The sequence below is a fragment of the Micropterus dolomieu genome, linkage group LG03, assembly GCF_021292245.1.
Source record: "Micropterus dolomieu isolate WLL.071019.BEF.003 ecotype Adirondacks linkage group LG03, ASM2129224v1, whole genome shotgun sequence".
Lineage (NCBI taxonomy): Eukaryota > Metazoa > Chordata > Actinopteri > Centrarchiformes > Centrarchidae > Micropterus > Micropterus dolomieu.
The window spans coordinates 5103040-5114885 of NC_060152.1; the positions used below are offsets into that span (position 1 = coordinate 5103040).

At 40.6% G+C, this 11846-nt stretch overlaps 1 protein-coding gene across 1 annotated transcript in view; it reads left to right on the forward strand.

The window, feature by feature from the left end:
• The window catches only part of LOC123968003, a 19890-nt gene extending 9770 nt beyond the window's left edge, over positions 1-10120 (forward strand). Inside the window, exons 7-12 of the mRNA XM_046044447.1 lie at positions 5345-5448; positions 6381-6448; positions 7304-7589; positions 7928-8082; positions 9005-9284; positions 9766-10120. Coding sequence (XP_045900403.1) covers positions 5345-5448; positions 6381-6448; positions 7304-7589; positions 7928-8082; positions 9005-9284; positions 9766-9925 — 1053 coding nt within the window. The 3' untranslated portion in view covers positions 9926-10120. The remainder of the gene's footprint in view (positions 1-5344; positions 5449-6380; positions 6449-7303; positions 7590-7927; positions 8083-9004; positions 9285-9765) is intronic.
• The last annotated feature ends 1726 nt before the right edge of the window (positions 10121-11846 follow it).

An 11846-nucleotide genomic window follows, 5' to 3' on the forward strand; every position in this document is an offset into this window, starting at 1 on the left:
AACTGATCACTAGTAATAATTGTATAATTATTCAAAACTACCTAGAGGTCCGGAGACTCTAGGATTATAACAACTCCGGTGTTGCCCTTAACGAGGAATTAAATAAAATGATTTTATGAATCTTAAAATTCATAATTGGGTATCAATTCTCATAAATTTATTAAAATGCATAACTAATAAATTTAGGTCTACTACATGGACTTCATCAAGAAAGCACAGCTATCTCAGCACAACAAGAGCAAAGAAAGACAGACCCGGAAATTCCAAAACCTACAGTCCAGAGCGAGCTGCACTAACAGAACAGGAGAATTGTCTTGGAGGAGAAAGGACAATAACCCCACAACACTTGAAACAGACAACAGATGGGTGAAAAACTTGTCAAATAGGGAACTCACCCAACCAGAGAAAGACAGCCACAGAATCGGCCATTAGGAAAAACAAATTAACAGAAACAGAAGCGGAACAGCTCAGACTAAAGGTATCTGCAGCCCTTTCTAATGCGAAGGCCCCCCCTTCTAACCTCACCATCCAAGAAAGGAAGGCTGTGACATCTCTGAGCAAGAATCAAAACATCACTATCCTACCTGCTGACAAAGGAAGATGCACGGTAGTACTTAACACAGCGGACTACCAGAACAAAGTCAACACGCTACTAATGGACACAAACACGTATGAGACACTGAGACGAGACCCAACCAGCGGATACAAGAAAAAGGCCATAGAATGTCTACAACAGTTACAGAAGGACAACACCATCACCCGTGAACAATATTACCGCTTGTATCCTGGAGAAGCCATTCCATGCATTTATGGACTACCCAAGATACACAAAGAAGGAGCCCCAATCAGGCCGATTATCAGCAGCATTTACTCGGTCACCTACAACATTGCCAAACACATTTCTACCATCTTAGCTCCGTTGGTGGGAAACACGCCTCACCACGTCCAAAGTTCGAGGACTAAAACTGGATCCAGTTGAAACCATGGTATCCTATGACGTGACTTCTTTGTTCACCTGCATCCCCACCATAGAGGCAGTAGAAACCGTTAGGAAACGGCTAACACAAGACAACACCCTGGACAACAGAACTAGCCTCAGCCCTGACCAAATCTGCAAATTACTCGACCTCTGTCTAAACACCACCTACTTCCAGTACAACGGTGGATTCTACAGACAGAAGCATGGCTGTGCCATGGGCTCGCCGGTATCCCCGATTGTGGCAAACATCTACATGGAAGAAGTGGAGAATAAAGCCCTCAACTCCTTCAGAGGAATAGCACCGAGCCACTGGTACAGATATGTGGACGACACCTGGGTCAAAATTAAAACCCAGGAAGTGCAAGCCTTCACAGAACACATCAACTCTGTGGACAGTAACATCAAGTTCACACGAGAAGATGTTCACAACAACAGTTTGGCCTTCCTGGACTGCGCTGTACACATTGAAGAGGACAGGAGCCTGCAGATTGGTGTTTACAGAAAACCCCCACACACAGACCAATACCTACTCTTTGATTCACACCACCCACTGGAGCACAAGCTAGGGGTCATGAGAACACTGCACCACAGAGCGGAAAACATACCAACAAGCGCCCAAGCCAGAGAGAAGGAACAGAACCACCTGAAGGGGGCACTTACAGCCTGTGGATACCCTAAATGGACCTTTGTGAAAACAGCGACGAGATCCAAGAAGAACAAAACTACGGGGGAAGAGGAAAAGAAGGTCAAACGCAACAAAATTGTGATTCCATACGTGTCTGGAGTATCAGAGAAACTCAGGAGGATTTTCAACACACACAACATCCCTGTGTTTTTTAAACCCAAGAACACACTAAGACAGATGCTGGTACACCCCAAAGACCGCACACCCAAACACAAGAAAAGCAATCTAGTGTATGTGGTCCAATGCAGTGAGGAATGCACAGACCTCTATATTGGGGAGACTAAACAACCACAACACAAACGCATGGCTCAACACAGAAGGGCCAACTCCTCAGGTCAAGACTCGGCAGTCTACTTTCATCTGAAAGACAGAGGACGCTCGTTTGAGGACCACCAGGTGCACATTTTAGACAGAGATGATGGATGGTTTCAAAGAGGTGTCAAGGAAGCCATCTACACCAGGGTTGAGAAGCCGCCATTGAACAGGGGAGGGGGTCTACGCCACCACTTATCCCCCACTTACAATGCTGTCCTTTCATCACTTCCCAGGAAACTCAACAAACGTAACCTATTGGCCTCAGGAGAAGATACCAACGATGGTCGTTCAGTCTTGGCCACTGGTAGTCTTAACGACTGTAACGACTGTCGTTACAGCAACCAGGAACACTAACGAACCAGCAGTATCAATGACCCTGGCAAATGACCCCACTGAGGTTAAGCTTAAATGCTTGTCTAAAAAGATTTGTCTTAAGGTGTTTTCTAAAAGTTACCATGGAATCCAAGACTCTCAAGGCTAAAGGGAGAGAGTTCCAGAGCCGTGGAGCCACCACACAGAACGCACAATCACCTCTTGTTTTAAAACTTGAGCTTGAACACGCAAGGCTCTGTAAGTAATTTTAAAATGCAGTCTAAAACCAATTGGATGCCAATGAAGAGCCTTAAGTAATGAGTAATGTGCGATCTTCTTTTGGTCTTAGGCAAAAGTCTTGCAGCTGCATTCTGTACAACATGCAGTTTGTCCATGGAGTATTTGTTTAAACAAGTGTACAGTACATTGCAATAATCTAATTGAGAAGAAATAAAAGCATGAACAAGCGTCTCCATTTCTTCTTTAGAAACCAATGATCTAATCTTAGCAATGTTCCTAAGATGGAAAAAACAGGAACGAGCCACAGATTAACATGACTAAAAAAACATAGATTTATCAAAAATGACACCCAGATTTCGCACAACATTACAGTCAGAGAATGATAAAGCCCCAATGGCCTGCCTATTCTTTAGGGTAATGTTGTCTGGGGCAAAAACCATCACCTCAGTTTTGTCTGAATCCATTTGTTAATGGAGACTAGGCAATTGTGCAACACATTCATCTCAATGAGTCATAACTGATGCTTTCAGACAGCGTGACAAAGCGTAAGGATTTTACGCAGAAGGTACCCTTCAGCGTCCGTATGAAACACTCCCGTTTCCTACGTTGCAGCAACACAAGGGGGGCTTACCCTACCTGGGTTACCCTACAGCTGCTCACATCGGCCTTGAGCCAGTCGACATGCATAAATTTAGCGACTAGCTACGGCTAGCTAGCTAGCACCCCCGGTCTGTACAGGATGCCCCAGACAGTCTCATAGAGACGCTTCCGGAAGCATTACACACAAATAACTATGCTTTGTCACTCTCTCTCAAATCGTTGGTATATGACGCCCTGAGATGAGAATGGGCAACAAGAACAGTTTGTCAAGCCTATCAGGGGGCTGAGCAGAGAACTTTGGGGCACATCACAGGACAAACTCCTTTCTGAAAGATAGGAGGAAAACTAATCCAGAGCTGATCCAGTAATGGCCGCAGTTGGTTTCAGTTTATCAATCAGAGTGCAATGATGTAATGTTGTTAATAGTCTGAAACAGAGCTTTAGGATTTTTTTTTTTTTTTTTTTTACATGCAGATATCTGATTAGTAAAATAACAGCAAACATTATTAATGTTTATACCATGAGAAAGAACAAGATCGAGCGTATGTCCAGATCACAGACATGCTGAGTAAAATTAAAAGATTCAGTGATATTTACAAATTCAGAAGCATTGATCAATCACATGATTAAGTGGGCTACATAGGTAAATGGTTTCTTTTTTGTCTGTTTTAACTATGTTTATTGTTGATATACGATTTACCGGTTAATCTGCTTTATGCTGCTTGACGCGGCTTCTGTCAAAAATAGACTGGCAGTAAATAGTGAACTTAAGCTAAACTTTATAAAAAAAAAATCGCAAATCGATCGTATCGCAATATCTGGCAGAAAAATCCCAATTGGATTTTTTCCCCACAACATTCTGCCCTAAAAATAACTAATTAAGTTCTAAAATAACACAAGCAAAACATACAAATGCAAAACCGGATAGTCGAATGAGTAAAGTCATAGTACCAGAAATCTGAAAGACGTAGCAAAACAAAAAAAAAATTACAGACAGAGGAAACTCTCCAGAGGAAACAAAATTAAACTTTTAGCTGAAATCCATGATTAGATGCTCTGACGGAACTCAGGATTGATCAGGAGGATGGCTGCTTTACTTAAACAGTTTCACTATGAACCTGGACTGTGTGTGAGACCTTTTGGATGTGTAGAAAAAAAACTATAATTAACATTAGATCATTGCATATCTTGTTGGTGTGTTGGGAGATTTACATAATCAATGAAGTTATGATACTGTGCCTCATGTGTTATTACACACAGTCTCTCTTAATGGGGAGACGCGTCACTCTATTTCACCTATTTGCTATTAATCACAATGCTCATTTTTATGACCCTGCCTGCCCATCCACACATTACCAGCCTACATACAACGATAAAAACCTCATTAATATCAAGTTGATATCAGTGTCATTAAGGAATGTGGTTAGAACAGTGCTATACAAACCGTGATGGGTTTAAGTTTGATCGAGCACTTGATTAATCTTAAATAACAAATACAACTTATGAATAGTCTTCAAAAGGAACACTGTAGAGTCCTGCTCCCGCCATGGGTCGTATATTCTGGTGTGTGCCACGCCTCTTTTCATGTCACAGCCGCAAAGGTTGATTATAGCTCCTCCGGCATGCCTCCTCACTCCTCGAGGTGGATTTAGGAATTGAGATTGAGATCCTTCAAGATTCCACGCTGAAATACATTTCTGGGTTTGAGGCAGGAGGAGAAGGGAGACAAGGAAGTACAAAATAGAGAAATATGAAGAGCTCTAAGAGAACTGGGATGCACCTAGCGTCACAATCATTTGTCCTATTCATTGGTTTGTCGAATGTCAAGAATGGCAAGTGCTTCCTACAAATTATATTCTCATACAGTAATAGTGATTAAATTTTAAAATAACTACCAAGTATTCTCAAAGTCAAGTATTAATTAAGGTGTTGGGCCACACATGCATTAGTTTTGACAACCCTACCGGAATACAGTGAAATCACACATTTCCATCATTTAATAGTTAAATATTTATTGTATCTGTAAACGTGTTAAACCAAAGTCCTAGTCAAATGGTACTGTCAGTGTTTGATCAGTGCAGTCATCTTTTAGTGATGCAAGGTGAGTCCTTAGGTGACCATTGGGACCTATTCAACTTAAGAGGAGTGTTATACATGTGAATGGGAGTAGACTCCATAATGCAATGTGATTGGATTAACAATTTGTTTTTAAGGGGGTTTATCTCCATACAAAGGAGTTCACACTGTCCCACATCTCGAATAGGCTGACAAGAGTGAAAAGCTCTTGCTACAACATTTGTTCAAAACAGGAATCAGGGTAAGCATTCATTTTGCATTTCTCTTACTGGATTCATACCATTAATGCATCTTGTATATTACAAATTCTTTGTACAAATACATACAGATGAGACTATGGGGAGCAAGGGAATAACAATGGGCATTTTGGAGGAAATAAGCAATACATTCTTTTTGTAAATAACAGGTGTCTACTGTAAATTAAGTTTTGGGTAAAGAGTGTTATAAACACAGATAATCTGTAGAACCTAATGAGTAATACATAACTGCCATTAGCAATGCAAAGTAGTACTGTAGTCAATCCAACATAACATAACCTGGTTGGTTGGCTAACAAACCTCTACAGAGGGCTAGTGTTTACCCATTAAGTCCACCATGAATACATTACTGTACTCCATAAGTCCCTCATTAAGAGTTGAGCTCCTACACCTTACCCTATCGCACCATAATAACCATGTTAGTTTCTGTTTGGGCACAGTGAGTGAATATATACAAGTACGGAGCATTTATTCCGTACTTTACATTTATTTACAACAGTAACAGTATAAGTATTTTATTGGTACCTGATTTATACAACAAAATTACACTGTTAATTGCAGACTACATTTTAAAAACTTTCTTTGCTTTAAGCAAGCATTTCACTTGCACTTATCGCAAAGTGTATCGCAAAGTGTAGGCATAATTGTTATGAACAGCTCACAAATGCTCAGAGCAGGAATAGCCAATAACAGACAAGGCTTAAATCAACCTCTTCCCCATTGTTCATTATTTTAAAATATCTCCTAGTTGTTTGCAGCTATTCTTCATTGAAGATCATAACACTAAAGTTCTTTCATCTCATCCATCTTGTTGTTCTTCTTGAAGGTCTTCAGTCAAACTGTCTAAATGTACTTAGAATTAATGCTGCAAGTGGAATTTCCATTAACAATTGTCTCTCATGTCTGTGTCAACCAGAATGATGAAACACAGCACCGTGTTTCTTTTGCTACTCCTCTTGGGGACGTGCTCAGCTTACACTCCTCGTAAGTAAAATGTGGAAATGTCGTATTTATGTGCTATAAAACATCACAAGAGGTAGCATAAATTTCTCAAAACGTGTGGAGTATGTAGGTCTGTTCTGTCACAACTTTTAGTGGGAAAAAATATCGGATAATTTTCACAATAATATTATTTACAATTCCATGGGCTACTTAAAATAATAGTAATAATAATGTGTGCATAAATTAGCTTACTTTTTAGAATTCCTAAGCGCATCAGACGTGTAAAAATGAAAAGTGGAATGCAAATGAAGAGGGATAGGTAAGGGGTGGTGATGGCGCTATGGTTAAGACACATGCCATTGGGAGGTGAAAGACCTGGGTTCAATTCCCACTGTAATACGTCCACCACTGTGTCCCTGAGCAAGGTCTGGTTTGCACTAAATAATTTTAGCATTTCAAAAATCAAAACCATTCATAGTTTGCTGACACCCTAAAAACCATTAAATGCACTCTGGAGGATGTTTTGGAAAAGCTCAGTTTCAGGGGGAGATGCCACACACAATATGTGTTCAAGATATTTAGTCATAGTACCAGTCAAATAACAAAAACTTCTTCCTGAGAGTTAGATGAGAGATTGATACCACTCTCATGCACAGAAGTTTAAAAGGGAACCTCACATATCTGAAGTGTCAGCGTTGATTGGGGTTGAAAGTTTAAAGAAATAAGAAAATTTAATAATGTCTGTGAAGGTTCTCAGTCATCCAGCTAATCAAGGGCAGCTGGACTTGGTAAACTCAACAATCATCATCTCTGCTTGAGGCTAGCATCTCAAGGCGACATTAGCATGCATTAGCAAACATTAGGTTTTGGAAAACAAATTGTGTATTTCTCTCACAGAAAATGTGGCATTGCGTGGCAAAGCAACTCAGTCACAACGCCTTGAAGGAGCTTTGGCGGGTGCCAACAATGCTATTGATGGAAACCGGGATTCTAACTACCCAGCTGGATCATGCACCCACACAGTTCAACAGACCAACCCCTGGTGGAGAGTGGACCTGCTGGAGTCCTACATCATCACCTCTGTCATCATCACCAACAGAGGAGACTGCTGTCCTGAAAGGCTCGACGGGGCAGTGATTCACATCGGCAACTCTCTCCAAGACAATGGTGCTGTGAACCCAAAGTGAGTGCATTTTTAAGAGTTCTAGAAAACAGTTATAGCTAGAGCTACAATTTAGGAGCTTTATTTCTTCCAGGGGAATTTAACTATGTTCAGTATTCATCAGCACATTTCCCCTCTGGACGATTGGGAACAGCTTAAGGCTATAGCAACAGAGGCATTACTCATTCAAATACTGCTCAAGTTTTCAAAGTAAGTTTATTAAAGAATCAAACCTTGAACCTCAGTCCAATCACAACAGACCTGTTACTTTAAACATAACACTACTGTCTGCATCCCTGGGAAACCCCCTAGTAAAGGCTAAACATGAACTGCTTCCTTTCTTTTTCTGTCTCTTTTAGGGTTGGTGTAATTTCTCAAATCCCTGCAGGGAACTCATTCACTTTAACTTTCACTGATCGTGTGGAGGGACGCCACGTTACAGTGCTTCTACCTGGTCCAGCCAGGGTTCTTACACTGTGTGAAGTGGAGGTTTATGGGTACCGTGCGCCAACTGGTGAGAATTTGAGCTACACACCATTGTGTCAATAAAATAAATAGACTGTATTTCTGTTATTCATAACTTATGAGTTGCTATAGAACAAATATGGTGTGAGGAGATCTCATGACACCAGTGATATTTCTCATAGTGGCCTCATGATATCAGAGCTCATTCAATTGAAACTATTGACATGCTGTCACACCACACATCAATTTTCTCAAGCACTGAAAAACAAATGTATAAGCTATATCGTCTCCACCCAGCTAATGCAACTCCAGCGTACGCCGTGATAGTAATCAAGTGGACCCTCTCTCGCACTGGGAGTTGCAGACAGTTAGTGACAGAGTGGTACCGCAACTGGTATAATTTTGCAATATAGACATCTAAAACTGAGGGACAAACTTGCTTGACTCTGTGCTGCACTTTATTGGATGTGCCTAAGTAAACAATTGTTTAGATTTGTGAAGAGATTTCTCCCTGATCTGTGTTTTCAATTAGTTTTGGCCTCCACTTACTTGTCTGATCCTAAAATACCGTCCCAAATGGTTCAGTGTCTGTCAGATGGTTTGAAGAGGATACTACCACATCAGCAGAGCAATAATGATAATTATTATTAGCAAGCAACAACAAGGTAATTCAAAGTGCTTTGCAGTAAAAGCAGTATTTCTAGAAAGTCGGGGGCTTAACAGAGACAGACTGACAATGGTAATCGCAAGTAAGGCCATTTTGAGACAATCTCTAAAAACACTGGATCCTACCATTTCTTTTATTCATCTCAAAAGTGTCTTTACTTAAATCCTACAGGACTGGTAAAGCCCACATTTTTCAAATTTGTAAACCACAAGCTATAACACATTTAAGTAAATGTACAATTTATCCTGACCCTATATTGTAATTAAAACAAAAGGTATCGTGCTGATTTTATATTGTTTTGCAGGAGAGAACCTGGCACTCCAAGGAAAAGCCTCACAATCGTCACTGTATGGCATTGCATATAATGCCATTGATGGGAATAATGGCAACGCTTTGGAACTGGGTTCTTGCACTCACACAAACAACAACATGAACCCCTGGTGGCGACTGGATCTGCGCAAAACCCATAAAGTGTTTTCTGTTAAGATAACCAACCTCTTAGATCCTACTTACTCAGGACGACTGAATGGAGCGGAGATCCACATTGGAGATTCTCTTGAAAATGATGGCAACAATAATCCACGGTAGTTTATAGACTTATTTACTAAGTCACTTAATTTGAATGCATCACATTTGTGCTAACAGAGGAAGGATATTTTGTTCTTTCTCAAAAATATTCCCTGGTGCTAAATAACACCATCTTCCATCATCAGTAGAGCAGATTGTACGATACAGCCAAACCTTACAGATATTGATATTTGAGAGTTTTTTCCTTATTTCAATCCAAGTTAGGCATTTCTGTACTGCAATTTTTCTTGTTCCTTATCGGCCGACGTATGCCCCAGTACAGATATATCGTTAAGAGAGCTAATACCGGCATTTTATCTAGCTGTGTTGTATGAAACTGAAAGTAAATGTGGTAACATTCCCTTTTTTCCATTATCAAGCCCTAATAAAAAAAAAAACTCTGGCCAGCAACAGTCTAACAAAATGATGAAATGAACTGTCTATTTTTTCAGTCAATCCCTACTGAGCTAAATAAGTGATTTCTGCTTCTTCTACCAGGTGTGCTGTGATTACAAGCATCCCGGCAGGTGCTACTGTTGAATTCAAGTGTAACAGCAATATTGGGATGGATGGACGCTATGTTAACATCTATATCCCTGGAAGAAAGGAGTACCTGAGCCTGTGCGAGGTGGAGGTGTATGGCTCCAGACTGGACTAGCTTAAAATTCACTTTTACACAAATTCACTTGTATTTAACCATTACTGTAATTTGTAGTCAAACTAATCTGAATAGAAGATTAAGCTACAGTTTATTGCATTAAAATGTAAAAACTGTGTGCAAATGGGCCAAAGTGTGTCTTAGCCATGGGCAATTTTCCTGAAAAAAATAAATATGTTTGTGTGCATTCAAAAATATTTGTGTGGAGAGTCATTTACATATTCACTCACCGGCCACTTTGTTCAATTGCTTGTTAACACAGTTGAGTATTTCAGAAACTGCTGATATTCTGGGATTTTCACAACATGTCGAACCTTAAAGAGGTGGTATTGTGCTTTTTAGTTTTTCCCCCTCTCCTTTATTGAGTTCTCTCTCTTTTTTGGTGCATGTAACAGGGTGAAAAAGCCCAAAGTCCAGCCCAAAGGGAGTTCCCATCTCCCACAGAAAACACTGCTCTAAACTGCCTGAAAACAGCTCGTTTGTAGTCCAGCCTTTACTTCCACTTTCTTGGGATGTCACAAGAAAATACATGTCATAATGCTCACCGAACGACTAGTCTGACACGCCCTCAAGAACACAGGTAGGAAAACACTGAGCTGTAGCACCTTCCAAACACTAGCTACCCTCCAGGCAGTCAGTGGACATAAAGTTACTGTAGTTAAAACTTTATGGATGAAAGATACTTTTCTTACAGAGTTTCAACTCACCACTCTGGAACTCTCCAGTCCATGTTGCTAAGCTGGTCGGCAACATGTAGCCTACAGCTGAATCGAAGCAGTTTACCATCTTTTCGCTGACCCGCCCTTCTCTGCTTCTGATTGGCTAGTAGTCCTTAACAAGGAACTGCGCATGTGCAACTCCCAACAAAGATCATTGAGAGACAAGATGGATCACTCCATAGCTAAAACGAAGCCTTCAACACAGGGTGAAAAGAGGAGCTGCAGCAATGCGCAGTATGACAAAAAATATGGTGTTTTTTTGAATATTAAACCATGTAAACCTGTTCTGGTACAACCTCTAAATAGGATTTTGAACCTGAAAAGTAGCGTAATAACACCTCTTTAAAGCAGATGGGCTACAGCAGTAGAAGACCACATCAGGTGCCACTCCTGTCAGCTAAAAACAGAAAACAGAGGAAACAACATAAAAGCATGGCTCCGTCCTGCTTTGTATCAACGGTTCAGACTGGTAGTGGTGGTGTAATGGTGTGGGGGATATTTTCGTACACTTTGGGCCCCATAGTACCAACTGAGCATTGTTTAAAAATGATAGCCTATACCTGAGTATTGTTGCTGACCATATCAATCCCTTTAGGACAACAGTGTATCTTGAATATGATAATGAGGAGTTCACCGTACTCCAATGGCCTCTACACTCACCAGATCTCAATCCACTAGAGCAACTTTGGGATGTGGTGGAATGGGAGATTCACATCATGAATGTGCATTCAACACATCTGCAGCAACATGCAATATGGACCAAAGTCTCTGAGAAGAGTTTTGTCGTGTAGAAAATTCAAGACTTGGGCCAGATAAGAAAGCTTGAACTTTTACCAACATTTTTATTAACAGAAATAGACACCACTTAGAGTACAAAAGTTTCACCAGAGTGGGTCAGAGATCGATGCAAAACAGAGTCCCATTCTATTACCAGAACAGCGACCCTGAAAACTGCTGATCTGGATCTGGGAAAGTCCCAAATATTTGTCTCTTTCTTTTCTCATCATTTTCCAACCTTTCAGCATTTGGTGGATTTTTAATCACTTTTATTTCACTATGACTGGTCTCTCTCTTCTGGGTGTCTCTCTTCTTCTCATTGCTTTCCAACCTTTCGGTGGATTTTAATTTAAGTATGATTGTTCCTGGCTGCACTGCTCCCACTCTGTGTTCTTGGCATGCCCTCTGCTGATCATACTATTTCA